The sequence below is a fragment of the Benincasa hispida genome, chromosome 10, assembly GCF_027475165.1.
Source record: "Benincasa hispida cultivar pf3 chromosome 10, pf3_genome.v1.1, whole genome shotgun sequence".
Lineage (NCBI taxonomy): Eukaryota > Viridiplantae > Streptophyta > Magnoliopsida > Cucurbitales > Cucurbitaceae > Benincasa > Benincasa hispida.
In genome coordinates, this window is record NC_143487.1 from 35,141,144 (window position 1) to 35,158,729 (window position 17,586).

The 17,586-nt window shown below is 34.7% G+C and overlaps 1 protein-coding gene across 1 annotated transcript; it reads right to left on the reverse strand.

The window, feature by feature from the left end:
• Positions 1-262: 262 nt before the first annotated feature.
• On the reverse strand, positions 263-4,234 carry LOC150033308 (ribonuclease MRP protein subunit POP4-like; the record flags this gene model as incomplete). The annotated part of the gene is made up of 7 exons (XM_090306370.1): positions 263-317; positions 1,782-1,862; positions 2,012-2,111; positions 2,520-2,578; positions 2,743-2,811; positions 3,465-3,714; positions 4,147-4,234. Coding segments are annotated over 7 exons (702 nt in total), but the record flags the coding sequence as incomplete, so codon positions are not given.
• Between the last annotated feature and the right edge of the window lie 13,352 nt (positions 4,235-17,586).

Sequence of the window (17,586 nt, forward strand, 5' to 3'; positions counted from 1 at the left end):
TAGGGCCATTTGGGGCGGACTGTGACAAAAATGGTAGGCGGGAGCCATGTCCTGTCAAGTAATGTTTCCATCTTTCAATATAACGATGTAGAAAAGCACGACATAGACTGGTAGGACATGTCATATCTTCTGCCTTCCCTTGGTACTCTCGATAATTAAATTAAATTTCACTATTTTCATTTATTTGTTTATTGGACAAATTGTAAAAACGAAGTGTTGTGATAGTTTACACCCTCGCACTTTTATTGTAAAAATTGGGTCACTAAACTTTACAAAGTGTTACAATTGGACCATCAAGCGTAAAATAATTGTAAGACCTACAAATGATAAAAATGAACTTTCAAACAAACAAATGTCATAATTAAGTTTGAAGGTCTAATTTGACCCAATTTTATTACTTTTTTAAGTTTGATGGTTCAATTTTTAAAATTGAAAGTTTAAGGGTATAATTTTAACTACCACTATATATTAGGGTGGTTTTCATTTTTTTTTAATTTGCCCTTATTTATTCATTTTTATAATATGGAACATTGGCTAGATTATAAAAAATACTAGTGAACTTTCAAAAGTTTTAAAAATATCATTAAACTTTCAATAGTTCAAAAATACTCTTACCATTAATTTTAGATAAAAATTATTAGTGTTTTGTTTCAAACATACCCTTGAACTTTCAAAAGTTTAAAAATACCCTTACATAAAAGTTAAATAATAATCTTACTGTTAATATATAAACATAAACTGTTGATACCTTATTGCGAATATACATATAAACTTTCAAAAGTTGCATTTACCTTATGTTGATGCCAAAAAATCTGAAAAGGGGAAACACATCTAACTTTTACGTGACACCAACAAAGAATTTGTTTGAAGGGAAAAGAACATAACCTGCAAAATGAGTGTGATGTTTGCCACACGCACTCTGATGCTTAAGTTAGAAAGTGAATAGTGTGAAACTGGAGAGTTTAAGAGTAGGATCATTACAAGAAAATTGACCTTTTTCGAAGATCAAAACCTTCGAAAAAAAAACATTTAATAAACCTTTAATACATTTTTTTTTCAAAAGTTATCTCAACAACCTTTGAAAAGTGTCAAAATAGATCCCGTCGAAAAAACTTTTTCAAAGATTTACTAACCTTCGAAAAATATTATTTTTCAAAGGTTGATTAACTTTCGAAAATTATTATTTTTCAAAGGTTATATATCTTCTATAATTGTCAAATTATTTATCGATAATTATCTATTATCAAGTAGTATTTTTTGAAGGTTTTCATTATTTTTAAAGGCTTATCATGTTATTTTCAAAATTTTTAAAACCTTCATAAAAACTTATTTATCAACAATTGTATATCCCTCGAAAATTCTCTTATAAAACCTTTTAGCACATTTATTGACAAATCTCGGAAGGTTGTTTTTACTAATTCATATCTACATATACTCTGAATTACAAAGTATAAGAATATAATAGAAAAAATAGACAATGACATGGATGGAAGTAAACTTATATGTCATAAAAGGACACCAAAAGGCTATCGAAATTCTACAATTGATCAACTAGAAATAATTTTTTTACGCATCTCTACCATCATTTTTTGAAATTTATCCTCAAAGATTTTCTAATTCGCTTATTTGACGCCTAAGTGCTTCTATCTCAACCTCTTTTTGTTGTTCAGATTCTTTTATTTTTTGTTCAGATTCTTGAAGTCGTTGTTCGAACTCATTAAGACGATGCTCAATATTGCGTATAGTAGACGATGATCCAAACGACTATGACTATGCTATACCTATGTTTGTGTATTCCTATGGGATCAACCTTCCAGCAATCCCATTGGAAAATAAACACAGAAGACTTCTTTGGCACAACTGCAAATCAAAACCACCAAACAAAGAAATATCCATGGTCATTTGTTAGAAAAACTTAGCTAAATTCATGGAACTTTGATTGACACAAACAACTTAGTTTCGATCACGGAAAATGCAACTGATTTAAAGATTCAAATTGGACGAGTTATCTCGAAACTTATCATCTTTTGTCACGATTCCAAACGTTTCTGTTGTTTCTCGAATCATGACGCCACTTGTTCCAGTAAAAGTAGGTATTTGACACTCGACAACTGTTGTGATATCAAATGATAAAATAACTATTATGAGAGAGAGAAACAGTAGTATAAAGCTTCATGCTCTTATTGGCTCCTAAGATTTCAACATTGACTTCCTTAAAATAACTCGTGGCCGAACACTGTAATGACGATTATGTGAAAGATATGGAAGGAAAGAAACTCGAGAATTTCTCATGCTTTTTTTTTACTGGTGTAAATATATGAAGCCTTTTAGGAGGCGTTAGCCATTAAGGGAGTAAGGAGTAAAGTTGTTTAGTCTGAAAAGTTATAAAAAATAAGCCATACCATTGGTATTTTTTTTAGTCGTAGGAGCCTACAGTGATAGAAGATTCTATAAATATGACATTAATGGCAAAGCAAAAAAAAAAAAAAAAAATTAGATACGAGAAAAGAATGGCTTACCTCGAATCATGACACCATGAAGATCTGCAATGAGAAGATTTCGAGCTAACGCATCTGGCCTACAAGATTTGAAACTCTGATCACCCAATGAAACAGACAATAGACCACTATTACAAGAAGAAAACTAATTTAACAAAAAGGGACCAAAATCAGCGTGAAAAAGGAATATATGAGATTTGGGGGAAAAGAATACAGAATAGGAAAACGATAGTCAAGAACTAACCCAACATGGTGCAACCGTTGTTTCATATAGCTTTTCCACATATCGTGCATTGGCCAAAAGATTTCAAACCTGAAATAGAAAAGCACAATAATTCATTGTGAAACATAAATGATAGCGACGACCAAAGAAAACCCATTTCAATGGTTGCTTATGAAGAAGAAGAACAAACTTAAAACTCTATAGAGTGCAATAACATGACTTTGATTTTGACCAATAACCTTCTTAATTCCCCTTTCAATGAATAAGAATCAACAACTAGATTTTAATTCTAACTTCAAGAGAAATAGACACTTTCATTACCACTTTCCTGTTCAATACTATAAGGGGTTTATTTATATATACATACACACACACAAACAAATTATTAAAAAAAAAAAAAACACACATGCGTGCACACACACACAAATTATTAAAAAAAAAATCACATGTGTGCACATACACAACAACAATTCATTGTCAAACATAAATGACCGCAACTCATTTCAATGACCATTTATCCATAACAAATGTAACACAAAACAAAGTGCAAATAAAAATGACTTTATCCAATAACCTTTCGAATTCCATTTTTTATGGACATCAATCAACTACTAAGTGCTAATACTAATTTCAGGATAAATAGACCCATTCATCACCATTTTCCAATTCAATCTATTATGGGATAAAATGGGGTGAGGAGCTGGTGATGAGAGCTCACAACTGAGGAGATAAATGGAACTCACTTATGGAAATCAAAAGGCAAGTCAAATGTTCCACACTTTTTATGTTGCTTCATGGACATATGCCTTTTAGATCTTTTTGAATTGCTCCGCAAAACTCTCTTACGAGAGCCAATCATTCCAGCACGTTTTGGAACAAAGTTATCCAGAAGGATGCAAGCATCAATTTTAAACTCTTTTGACTGCTTAATGTAACCACTAGTTCTTAGCTCATGACAGATCCTGTCAACCACTCTTCCACTATTATTTGAAACTTGCAGAGGTGAGATTAAAGTTAACCAAGTACATACTACACATAGTTCTTTTTCCTGTAACTAAGTATATGAGACATCGTATGTGGCTATGGTCCAGAACACTACTTTTTAGAGACTTCACCACCTAAAGCCGAACTCATCAAATAATAATTTCCTTTTTAGATGTTATTAAGATTATGTTAATTTTTCACAATATTTTCATCTTTTTTAAGAACACATTTAAGTTCTTAACTGTATCCTAAAAACAAAATTTTAAAAATTACTCTTTTTAGTTTTCAAATTTTGGCTTAGATATTGAAATTGCTTTTGAAAAGCTAGTAGCAAACAAAGAAACATGTGAATGAAATAGCGTTTATAAGCTTAATTTTCAAAATACAGAAAACCAAAGACTAACTGGTAAAAGGCCTTTTAAAGTTTCCATTGAGGAAAACTTACATCCATAGTTGTGGCCATCAATTTTTCATTCACAACAGCCGAGAGGGTGAAATATATAGGATCACATTCATTCACATCGGCATATGAAAGAAATCAACTAACCATAAGCAAACTGAAAACAAACTTCCTTCCCCACCAAATGAAAATATTAAAAACCAAATGTACAATGAGGGGACCTTTACTGTTGCTTTGATCTCATAACCTCTCCAGAGTCTGGTAGTGGTGCAACTCTTGTCCCAAACTTCTAGTTCTTCAACTCTTCTGGATTCTCAAAGATAAATTGGCATAGCCGTTTCTTTCCAACGTTCAAGTCATCGAGCAAGGTGTTAGTCTACGTTTTTGGCTCAGTAATTAAGGAAACAGTTTGTGATAAATACAACCATACATAGAGTAGCATAATGAGATTTCTAAGACATCTTGATACCATGTTATCTGGTTTTCTAATACAACCATACAACGGGTATCCATCTTACATTTCTAAGACTACCTTTGTGAATAGGGTCATGTCAATTTAAGTTTATACTTTTGAGCAATTTTATTAATAGTTTATCAGCATCTTGATACCATGTTATCTGGTTTATATGAAATAATTTTCGTTTTTCACCTCACAGTTCAAGTTGGGGTTTATATAACTTGTAGTTCTGGAACATGATGAAGAGTTAGTTAAAACTAATTCACTTATTATCAATTTATGACTTTTACCTGTCTTTATTGCAGCAGATAAGCATCTTGATTCGCTATAATGACAGACCTTGAGGCCTCCAAGCCACAAAAGAGGAAGAAAGGCTGGGTGGACATCTTGGTTAATTTTCGATGGATCATAGTTAATTTTGTAGTTCTCCCAGTCTCATTGAGTTTCTACTTCATCCAATATCTTGACGACAAATGATCGGAGAGGAAGTCTTACAAGCAGCGATAGATTGAACATGAAGAAAATGTCCAGAAAGTTGTCGAACGCCTCAAACAGAGAAATCCTTCGAAGGATGGCCTCGTCTGCATTGCCCGCAAGCCTTAGCTTGCGGTGGGAATACGAAATGTTGACTACAAGAGAGCACGCCACTTTGAGTTTGATCTATCGGCTTTTCGAAACATACTTGACATTGCACGAACACACCTCTTCATTCGTCTGTATATTAGTACCTGCAGATGGAATTGAAGCATTAAAATCTTGTTGTTGTAATAGAGTAGCATAATGAGAAGTTGGAATGGAGAAAAACCAGACGAACTAAGATAGATCTCCCCGAAGGAGCCGCTACCGATCTTCCGGCCAAGACGAAACTTATTGCCGACGCGAGGTCCATCCGGGAAGGAAAAAGAAGAAAGAGAAGCATAGAAATGGAAGATGATTAGGAGAAGTTGAACATGGAATCGAGGGAATCGAGGGCGAAGAATTCAAAATTCAGCGTCATGTCGATGCTGAGAAGAGGAATCGGAGGTTCATCGATTAAGAAAGAAATGAAAGAAAGCGAGAAATTGTAATTAGAGATCTAGGGCAGGGCAAAGCAGGAATTTTGGTTATCATTTCAAAATAAAAATAAATAAATATCACTTGCGCATAGCCTATCGTTTACCTCCATCGTTTAGCATTGACGCCTTATCGTCTAACGCATCCGCCTATCGCTTAACATCATCGCCCAGTGCCTGCGTCTATCACCCAATGCCCATCGCCTAGTATTCCGCCTATCGTGTAGCACGTCTACTCATCGTTTAGCACAGTACGACTATCGTCTAGCGCTATCGTTCAACTTCTATGCTTATCATTTAGCGCTTTCACTGATCGTACAGTACTTTGCCTATCGTATAGCCTGATCGTCTAGTGTGTCACTCCTCATCGTTTAACGCCACGCGCATCTTCACGATCGTCTAACGCATTCGCCTATCATTTAACGTCATCGCCCAATGCCTGTGTCTATCGCCCAATGCCCATCGCTTAGTATTTTGTCTATCGTGTAGCACGTCTGCTCATCGTTTTCCGCAGCATGACTATCGTCTAGCGCTATCGTCTAGTTTCTAAGCTTATCGTCTAGCACTTTCATAGATCGTGCAATACTTTGCCTATCGTATAGGCCGATCGTCTAGTGTGCCATTCCTCATCGTTTAATGCCGCATGCATCTTCACGATCGTCTAACGCATCTTTTCGATCTTAACCTTTCTCAAAGGTTTTTATTAACCTTCAATAAAAGGTGCATATTTTTCAAAGAACTTATCAAAGCCTCCGATAAATGTATATCTTTCTCAAAGGTTTTTATTATCCTTTGATAAAAACTACATATTTCTCAAAGGTTTTTTCAAAACCTCCAATAAATATATATCTTTTTCAAAGGTTTTTGTTAACCTTCGATAAAAAGCATATATTTCTCAAAGGTTTTTTCAATACCTTCAATAAATATATATCTTTCTCAAAGGTTTTTATTAACCTTCAATAAAATGTGCATATTTTTCAAAGGACTTATCAAAGCCTCCGATAAATGTATGTCTTTCTCAAAGGTTTTTATTACTCTTCAATAAAAACTACATATTTCTCAAAGTTTTTTTCAAAACCTCCAACAAATATATATCTTTTTGATGCGTTATTTTATGTGGTGAAATAATGAAAGGAATTTGCGGTGATGGAAAATGCGTTGTGCAACAAGTTTTCTCAGTAGAACCTAAGTATAAATCCTGTTGAGTTTCCTGGTAAGTCCAGGGTTGAACTCAGGGACTAAGGAAAACGATATGCAGTGGTAATTCTTAAGATAACTTTGCGGTAACAAATAAATTAATGGTTTGGTGGTTGTTATTTGAAGTATAAAAAGTATGTGGTGGATTTGCTACAAGATCGCACAACAAGTTTGCTACATGATCACTACAGAGAGTTCATTGAAGTGTGGTTCCGTTCAAGCGATTCAAGGCCTGGTTCACTTGTTTCGAACCGGATGACTCTTATGCTATAATAGTTAGCCTTTTAACTTTCTTTTAGGTGTCCTATCCCGGTCCATTAACTGTTTGTAGTAAATATACATATGATGTATGTTTTTCTTATATGTCATATTGTATGTCATTTAGAATCAAAACCCACCATAGGTTATACATTTAGTTTCATGCATCGTTTATATTATAAGTGTTATAATATATGTATATGCACGATTTAATTTTATAGTATGCTCATGCATCATATAATATAAGTGTTATACTATATGCTTGCATGCATAAATAACATAGCCATACATCATTTATATTATAATCGTTATAATATATAGTTTGAATGGATGCATGTAATGTATGTTATTTAATTTCATTACTTTGTTATACATAAGTGTTATGTATATGTAGTAATGAAATGAACATTGCATGATGCATGACATTACTTTAGATAATCTTATAAACGTTATAATTTTATAAAGTATGTCCATCAATGCAATGTAGGTTTTAATTTGTTTGATTTACTTTATAAAAGTAATAAATAAATGAAATTAGAAATTAAAATCAATAACTAAGAGTTTCATGTGAACTTAGGTAAAATCATTTTTTAAAATAGTTTTAAAATATGCTTCGCATAGACCTAAGGTCACAAATTTCTAACGAGACTAGAAATTAGATTAATCTTTCTTAATCGGTTTAGTAGGATTAAATTGATTTCAATAAAAGATTAAATTTGTAGCAAACATATCTATAAGGGACCTTTTGTCTAAGGCAAGTTCTGTCTAAGATGGGGTACTTAAGATGACGAAAACATCACACCCCTACCTGGGAACCTACCTGGAAAGGTAAATTAGATAGATTTGCTACAAGAATACAATTGTTGATTAAATTTTGTTAAAGTGTTTAATGAATATTAATCAAAATTGTTTAACTTTCCAAAGTAAATGTTACTTTTGGGCAAACTTAAACAATCAATTAGTAAAATAATTAGCCGCATTTTTCCTAAGTAAATTAAACCCTAGGTCGTTAAAATACTCAGTGGGAGGAAAAGATGTATATGATATGTCATTGTTCCACTCACCTTTCTTCCTTAATATTCACACCGTGAGACTCATGCTTGGCCTTGAGACACCCTAGGAGCGTCCCCCTTGGGATGATGTTTGCATGGATCAATATCAAGGTGAATGGAGAGAGTATTTATAATAAGTGAGAGAGGGATGTGTGTCAACATGTCCTACAGTCTCTTTCATTGATTTGCACTGTGAGACCTTCTTTCACGGCCTCGAGGCGCCCTGGGAGCGTCCCCCTTCAGATGGTCTGTGCAATTGGTCAATATCAAGGTGAACTCTAGAAATGGATAGGGTCGCTTTCATTTTTGCCCCAATTGATGTTTTCCTTCGGTTGGCTCATTGGGGCGGAACTCTAGGATCTAAAATGAAGGGTCACACTTAAGGAAAATTATTAAGAAAGTTAATGCTTTCTTGACCAAATAAATGATGACTGGTCATTATAGAAATAAGAGTTATTCTAGTATAATGATTACTTGAGAGTGTCTCAATTCAATTAAGGGAGAAACTGACTACCCTTCGGTGGCTTTTGTCCTAAATCACTGAAGCGTCATTATAAAATTAGATGTTAAATGGGGTTCATTTAGATTTTGCTAAAATTGATTGGATTTTTTTTAGAGTTATGTTAAAATCTAATGTAGATCAATATGTTTGTTTTTTCAGCAAAATGTCAAATAGTGATTTTCTATTAGTTGCCTTTTCAAGTTTGACCAGTTTTAATTACATGACGTGGAAAGAATCTATTATAATATTTTTCATGGTAAACGACCTCGAAGTTGTCATGAATGAGGATTGTCCTCAAGTCCCAACCCCTGATGCATCATGAAATGTTCTAATGCATATGAGGTGTGGATGAAGGCTAATTCGAGGGCTCGAGTTCACATTTTGGAAAGCATACTTGATGCATTGGCCAAAAGGTTTGAGAACATGGTCATTGCACATGAGATCATGGAATCAATGCGAGAGTTGTTTGAACGAAAGTTCTTACTATTCAAGCAAAACGAGATTGATGACAATAAAACCAGTAGTGTTAGTTCCCAAGATAATCTCCAGTCCACATTGAATGTCAAGGGACTAACAGAGAAAGCAATTGTTGCTAACTCTGATGAAGTTCATCGACGAGGATTGTCCTATGAGATGAAACTTGGAGTTTATGATTTGGGTTCTGGAGTTGATTCCATTACTCTCCAGAAAAGGAAGAACTCCTAAGATAATAAATATGATTTATTTGTCTTGGAGACGTGCTTTGTAGAGAATGATGATTCTGCCTAAATAATTGATTTAGGAGCTACTAACCACGTGTGTTCTTCCCATCAAGGATCTAGTTCTTGGAAATAGTTGGAAACTGGAGAGATGACTCTTAGAGTCGGTACTGGTGAGGCCGTTTCAGCTGTTGCTGTAGGCAGGCTTAAGTTATTTTTGGACAAGAAACGATATCTGTTACTAGATAATGTATATATAGTTCCTCATATCAAGAGGAACCTAATTTCTGTTTCATGTATGATTGAACAAAATTATTCCATATCATTCTCTGAGAATAAGGTGTTTATTTTTAAGAATGGAATGAAGTTAAGTTTTGATTCAATGGAAAATAAATTGTATGTACTAAGGCCGTTAGTTATAAAAGTTGTGCTCAATATTGAAATGGTCAAAATAGCAACAATCGTAAAAAGACCTAGTTTTTCTCCTAAAGAAAATGTCCATCTTTGGCATCTAAGGTTAAGTTACATTAATCTCAATAGGATTGAGGAGTTAGTGAAAAGTGGACTTCTAAATGATTTAGAAGAAAACTCTTTACCAGTATGTGAGCCATGCCTTGAAGGCAAAATGACCAGACAACCTTTTACTGGAAAAGGTTATAGAGCCAAAGAAACTTTAGAGCTTCTACATTTTGACCTCTGTGGTCCGATGAATGTAAGAGCACAAGGTGGGTATGAATATTTCATCTCTTTCATAGATGATTATTCTAGATTTGGGTATCTATACCTAATGCAACATAAGTCTGAAGCTCTTGAAAAGTTCAAGGAGTACAAGATTGAAGTTGAAAACTTGTTAAGTAAGAAGATAAAAATACTACGATGGTCATGGTGGAGAATATATAGACTTAAGATTCCAAAACTATATGATAGAACATGGAATCACGTTCGAACTCTCAGCCCCAGGTACACCCCAGCAGAATGGTGTATCAGAAAGGAGAAACAGAATCCTGTTGAACATGGTTCGGTCTATGATGAGTTATGCTCATCTTCTAGACTCGTTTTGGGGATATGTAGTAGAGACCGTAGTTTATAATTTAAACAACGTTTCCTCAAAGAGTGTTTTTGAAACACCTTTTGAGTTATAGAGAGGTCAAGGTATTTTACGCCATTTTAAGATTTGGGGATGTGCAGCCCATGTGCTTATGGAAAACCCCAAAAAGTTGGGACCCCGTTCAAAACTGTGCATATTTGTAAGTTACCCCAAGGAAACGTAGGGTGGATACTTCTATGATTCGTGAGAATAAAGTATTTGTATCGACAAACACTACCTTCTTGGAAGAAGACCACATGAGGGATTATAAACCACGAAGTAAACTTGTTTTAAATGAGATTTTTAATGAGACTGTTGAGACTTTAACAAGAGTTGTTGAACAAGCTGATAGATCAACAAGGGTTGTTGATGTCAGTTCATCTAATCATCCATCTCAAGTATGCTCATAAAACTGGTTATCAATGCTCAATAATTCGGCCATAATCCCCAGGTAGGAGGTGTTCCGTCAACTTAAGTACCCCCAGCCTTAGACAAAATTATATACCGGTTGAGTTTGTAACCTAGATTTTATAATTTTTAACAATTAAACAGGTGGTCAACCTACATGAGCATGCAACTGTTGTTTATGGATTTTAAATGTCTAACCCAATTTTATAACAATTTATAAAACTTTAGACATGCTAAACATCTATAACATACCTGAGGCATTCAATATTTAATATAACACTTACATTAAATACAAGAAACCCAAACATGCATAGATATTATAACTATTATAACATACTTTCAATTCATGTAACATACTTCCTATGGTGGGATTTTAAATCTAAATGGCATACTATATGCACATACAAGATTTATTTAATTATAACATACATCAAATGCATAAATAATTAAACACAGACAGATATGATTTTAGTTTTGGCAAAAACAAGAAAACAGAAGCCTAACTATTACAATCAGCTTCAAACCTGTCTTTGAACCACTCGAACTGCTCCAAACCGAAACTAAACATCTTGAACCAGATTGGATAAGTCTGAACTGAACCATCAAAATCTGAACCAGACCAGCCAAAAACACTTTGAGGCTGAATTGGATTGGACCTTGAGAAAACTGGTCGAATCGGCTGCTCTCAGTCCAACCTCAAAGTCTTGCAAAGGCCGATCGTGTAACGCTGAAGGCAATCGTCTAGCTCCATCGCCTTGTGTTGTGAAGAACTACACGATCACTTAGTGTTTGCCTCAACTAAACGATCATTTAGCTTTATCGCATAAAACTACACGATCGCCTAGTGTCTATCGAAGGTAAACGATCGCTGAACTCTATCGTTTAACTATCACTTAGTTCTATCGTATAGAACTAAACGATCGCTTAACACCATCGCCTAGCGCTTCATGTCATCATTTAGTATCCGCCATAGCTAAACGATCATTTAGCTCCATTGTATAGAACATCATCGCATCTTTTAGCATCGTTGGTAAGCAATCGTTTAGTTCCATTGCATAGAAACTTCAATGCATCTCTTAGCACTTTGTCTACACGATCGCTTAGCTCCACATCGAAACGATCGCTCAGCGCTATCGCGTAGCACTTCATCCCATCGCTTAGCGCGCATTGTAGCTAAAAGATCATGTAGTACCATCATATATTAAATTCAACGTATCGTTTAGTTCCCACGCAAAAAACTAAACAATCGCTTAGTGCTATCACATAGCAACTTGAACGTATCGTTTAGCTCTCGCAGGTACACGATCGTCTAGCGTTCAACATCACAACGACCAACACCTATTGATATACGACCGTCTAGCTTTTCTTCACATCGTATAGCGTTCAGAGCTAGACGATCGCTTAGCAATTGAACCTCAATAACGATTTTAAGCAGAAGCTGAAAAACTGGAACAACAACTCGGCCTCCTTCACTTGTTTCTTCAATTACATCTTAATTTCGACTCTAATGACTCCAAATAAATTACAGACTCTTGCTAACACATAAAAGCTCATCAAACAAGAGCCAATTATAAATTTAAATGAGAAATTAAAGAGAATTAAAATGCCAAAACTCATAAAACCATATCAGTACACCAATTTCATATTTCTCATATAAAATACCCACCAAACCAAAATTAAACCGAATTGAATGCTTATTTGATGCTCTGATACCAATGTAGAATTGTATCAGCAACAACAGAAGCACAAGGAACATCTAAGAATTCGAATTCACTAATTTTGGCAAAATATAAAGCATGCTCTTGTAGAAAACAAATGAGTTTCAAGATATACCTCTTGTAGAACTTCTTCAAAGCTCTTTCTCTAACTGCTATCTTCTCCAAATCTTGTTGTAGACCACCTCAAGATCTTCCCCACTATTCTCTTGGTGCTATAGATTGAGTTGTGGGACTCAAAACAAGCTTGAAACAAGGGATGAAGGAGAAATGCTCATTGCAATAATCTTGTTGAAGAACTCTTTCTTCAACCCGAATTTTCTCTAAAATTCTCTATAGATTGCATGCCCGATTTTTATTCCAATCTATTCACTATATTGCATATCAATATGCAAGGGAGAGAGTTGCATGAGTTGCAGCTCATTCTTGGAGAAGACAAGGCAAAGAAAATGCCATTTGAGTGTGTTGCTTAGGTGATGGATAATGGAAAAACTTTTTTTTTTTTTTTTTTTTTCCATTTTGTGTTTTTACTTTTCTCTTTTCCAATTTTATCATAAAATCAAAATTTGATTTTAAAAATGAAAATTTTAATTAATTTCTTAAATTAATTATTAAATAAGACTTAATTAATTTAATATCAAATATTAAATTAATTTTAACACATATCCATCTTTATATATTTAAATCATATTTAAATATATAAATTCTCCTATTCCGTTTAATTCTTAAATTATACATGTAATTATATCTCATATAATTACTAATTCCCTTAATTTTAATTTGAACGTTTCAAATTAACTTATCATGCTATTCTAGAACTAGTCCGTTACGCGTTAATAGGGGGACCTCGCAGACCTACAAATCATGGGCTCCAACGATCCGAGATTAATTGGCTAAACTCATTAGACCAGATTAATCCCTATTTGTTAACTAATGGGTCACTTCACTAAAACTCATAGTTACACTCCTCTCACTGTAGATATATTATGTCCATATGATTTAACCATAATCAGCAAGTCGACCCTTCACAGGTTGTTCGTAATAACGATTGGGTCAAATATCTATTTTACCCCCAAGATTACGTCTTATTCCTCAAGTCCCTACCGATCCTCTAATGAACAACTGGTTTGTGATCCAGTCACTAAACCAAACTCTCTCAGCCTAGTGAGAGGGTGTGGCCCCTTGTTCAAGACCTGAATTCAATAATTAAGAGAATAACCTTTCTCCTATCCCTAAATCGGGTAGGCGTGAACTCCGTCTTGCACCCTATGTCCCCAGTTATCTATTTGGTCTTACTCCTGAAATGAGAGTCTTATTGAGCTGGCGCTGTTGAGTCAACCCTCACCTATGCAAATCTAAGGGAAATCCCGAATAAACAGAAGTTCATAGTTAGCTCAGGATTAAGATCGAGTTACCTAGGTCATCTAGGTGAAATAGTCAATCTTAAACAGTAAACAGCGTTATAAAGTAAGAGTGACTTATTTCTTGGTCCTGATCTTATGCAAACTCATTGCATAGGACGCCCTCACTCCTTATGTCATAACATGTACGAATTAGGATCACATCGTATGTAGCACTTTGCAACTCTTTGTAACAACTACAGAGTAGGCCACATCCAATGGTATTACCAGAATAAGGTACCCAACCTCATTCATGTACCATAGATTATTTTGACTATTTACTCGAACTTGATCCACTCTTACGTCTCCACATAAAGTTCAAGTACTCATACAATAGTCATGGGTCTTAGTTTATTGGATTTAGACTTTCGTACAATTTATGAAATCAATAACAAATATATTGATTATAGAATATGTTTATCATTTTACAAATTGCGAGTTTTAGGACATAAAACCCAACAAAAGGATGCATACCTTTGAAGAGCCATTCTTCAAGTATCCCTCAAACAATCTACAATGCGTCCACAGACAGCAACACTCGAATGCAATGATCACCACACGAACAATACAAACAGTTAACAGCTCCTCGAACCCAATCGAGTCTAATCAATCCACGAACTGAGTGAGGACACCACCACAATGATTACCTTGGTATTCTCGATGTGAGAATCCAAAAGTTGTGGGCTCTGTATGATCTTGGCTTGAGGAAGAGACTGGAGGTCCACGATTGAGTAGAAGATTGAGCAAGTGGGAGATAAAAAACTAGTCTATTGTATAGACGATGTGCTCGATCGTTTAGTAAATGGTAACCTATCGCATAGACTATACTACTCAATCGTGTAATAATGATCAGTTAATTGACTATCATATAATCAAAGGTAAGCGATCGCTTAGCTGATTGTGTAGTCTCTCAACGGCTATCGCTTAGTTAAACTCTTTCACTTGATAGCTTGTATCTGTGAGAACTTTTCGAATGAAGTAACTCTTAAATTTAGGAAAACAATTTTCCTTTTATCTCATGGTTACCATAAAACTTCCAATAACCTCCCACTCAATCGGTTATTAGAGAAAAAGAATTAATTATCAAATAATTAATATATTATAAATAAATATGATAACCAACTTACCATATTATATTTATAACTTATAGTTTTAATATTTCATCTCATCAAACATACAAACCATAGTTCTTTTTCTATTTTATGGTACTTAATGTAAATCATATTTACATCAATTCCTCTACTTGATGTATCTCATACATCACACTAATTATATCATATATAATTGAATTTCCTCTTATTAATTTAAACACTTCAAATCAACCCCAAAGTCTGATTCTCAACTTGAATCCATTAAGCTATCAAGGGGACCTTATGGACCTGTAACTTGAAGCTCCAACAGTACGTGAATAATTGACTAAACTCTTTAGTCACGGGATCCACCATTCGTTAACTGTCGGACACTCCATTAAAGACTAACAATTGCACTATTCTCACTACAGATATATTTCTGTGTCCATATCAACAGTGCGATAACCCTTCACAGATCGCTCATAAGTATAGCTGGGCCAATTTACCGTTTTTCCCCTGTAGTTACATCTAACTCCTTAAGTACCACTAATTCCTCTAATGAACAATAAGTCATAGTCCTACTATGACTGGGTCCTTTCTTCCAAAGAGAGGATGTGACCACTATGTTCAAGACTTGGAATTAACCCTTAAGGGAGCAATCTATCTACTTACCCCTGCTTTGGGGAAGGAGTGAATTTCGTCGTGTAACTGAGTTCCCAACTCCCTAACTAGACAAATCCTAAAAAAGGTAGGTTTTTTGAATTGGCAGTTTAACCACTCTCACCCACACTAATCAAAGAACTGTCCTCATAGGCAGGAGTTCCCAAAACACTCAGGATTAAGGTCATGTCACCTATGGTCGTTTTAGTGAGATGTAAGGCTCAATTATCAATGGCGTTATATAAAGAGACTAATCATCTCGTGGTCCGGTCTTATACAAACTCTTTGTATAGGACACCTCTGCTCACATGTCTCCACATGAATGGTCAGGATCAGACCATCTGTAGTAGTTTACAATACTTGCAAACCTCTACAAAGTGGGTCATATCCGTAGTGTCACTAGGATAAAGTATCCTTCCTTTATCCTTATACTACAGACCATTTAGGTTATTACTTAAGGCATGATCCACTTGTATATCTCATATACATGCTTATGTTTACATAAAATAACCATGGATCTTTGTTTATTGGATATGAGTAAATGCAAATAAAATAACTCTTATTTTATTAATAACAGTTTGTACAATATTTACAAACTACGAGACTCCGAGAGAATTAGGACACCAATCCCAACATGTGGATGATATCATACTCATTGGGAATGATGTAGGTTTTTTGACTAACTTTAAGAAATGGCTAGCCACCCAATTCTAAATGAAAGATTTTGGAGAGACGCAATTTGTTCTAGGGATCCAAATTATAAGGGATCGTAAGGACAAAAGTTTGGCCTTGTCTCAAGCATCGTATATTGACAAGATGCTTGTCAGATATTCGATGCATAATTTCAAGAAGGGTTTAGTACCTTTAAGGCATGAAATTATATTGCTTAAGTAATAATGTCCTAAGACTCCTTGAGAAGTTGAGGAAATGAGACGGATTCCCTATGCATCGGCTATTGGTAGCCTTATGCATGCAATATTATGTACTAGACCTGACATTTGCTATGCAGTAGGGATTATTAGTCGATATCAGTCCAATCCTAGATTAGATCATTGGACGGTGGTCAAAACGATCCTCAAGTATCTTCGGAGAACGAGGGACTATATGTTCGTGTATTGAGATAAGGATTTGATCCTTACAGGATATACAGACTCTGACCTTTAGACTGATCAGAATTCTTGGAAATTCACATCAGGATCAGTGTTCACTCTTTATGGAGTAACTATAGTATGGAGAAGCATCAAGTAAGGATTGCATCGTTGATGCATCGCATAGTCCACTATGGAAGCCAAATACGTAGCTGCTTGTGAAGCTGCTAAAGAAGTTGTTTGGCTTAAGTTCCTTACTAATTTGGAAGTTGTTCCAAATATGTCTTTGCCCAACATAATTTATTGTGAAAACAATGATGTTGTGGCAAATTCTAAGGAATCTCGGAGTCACCATAGAGGCAAGCACATAGAATGGAAATATCATTTGATTCGGGAGATTGAGCATCGTGTGATTGTCACGAAGATCGCATCGAAGCACAATGTTGCTGATCCGTTTATAAAGGCTCTCATGGCTAAAGTATTTGAGGGTCATCTAGAAAGTTTGAGTCTACGGGATATGTGGCACATTATCTAGGGCAAGTGGGAGATGTTACTGGGTATAGTGTATGCCACAGTTTATTGTATTTTGTACTTTATTTGTATTGTACATTAGTCTCTCTAAGCATTAATACAAGTGGGAGATTGTTGGGAATGGTGTCTTGAATCTTCTTGTAATCTCGTAGCTTGTAAATTCCGTATAAACATATTGTTGTTAATAAAATTATAAGTGTTATTTTATAAGTATATACTCAATCTAATAAACTAAGATCCAAGGTTATTTCATGTAATTTAAACCAGTATGTAGAGACATACAAGTGAATCTTGTTTAAATAATAA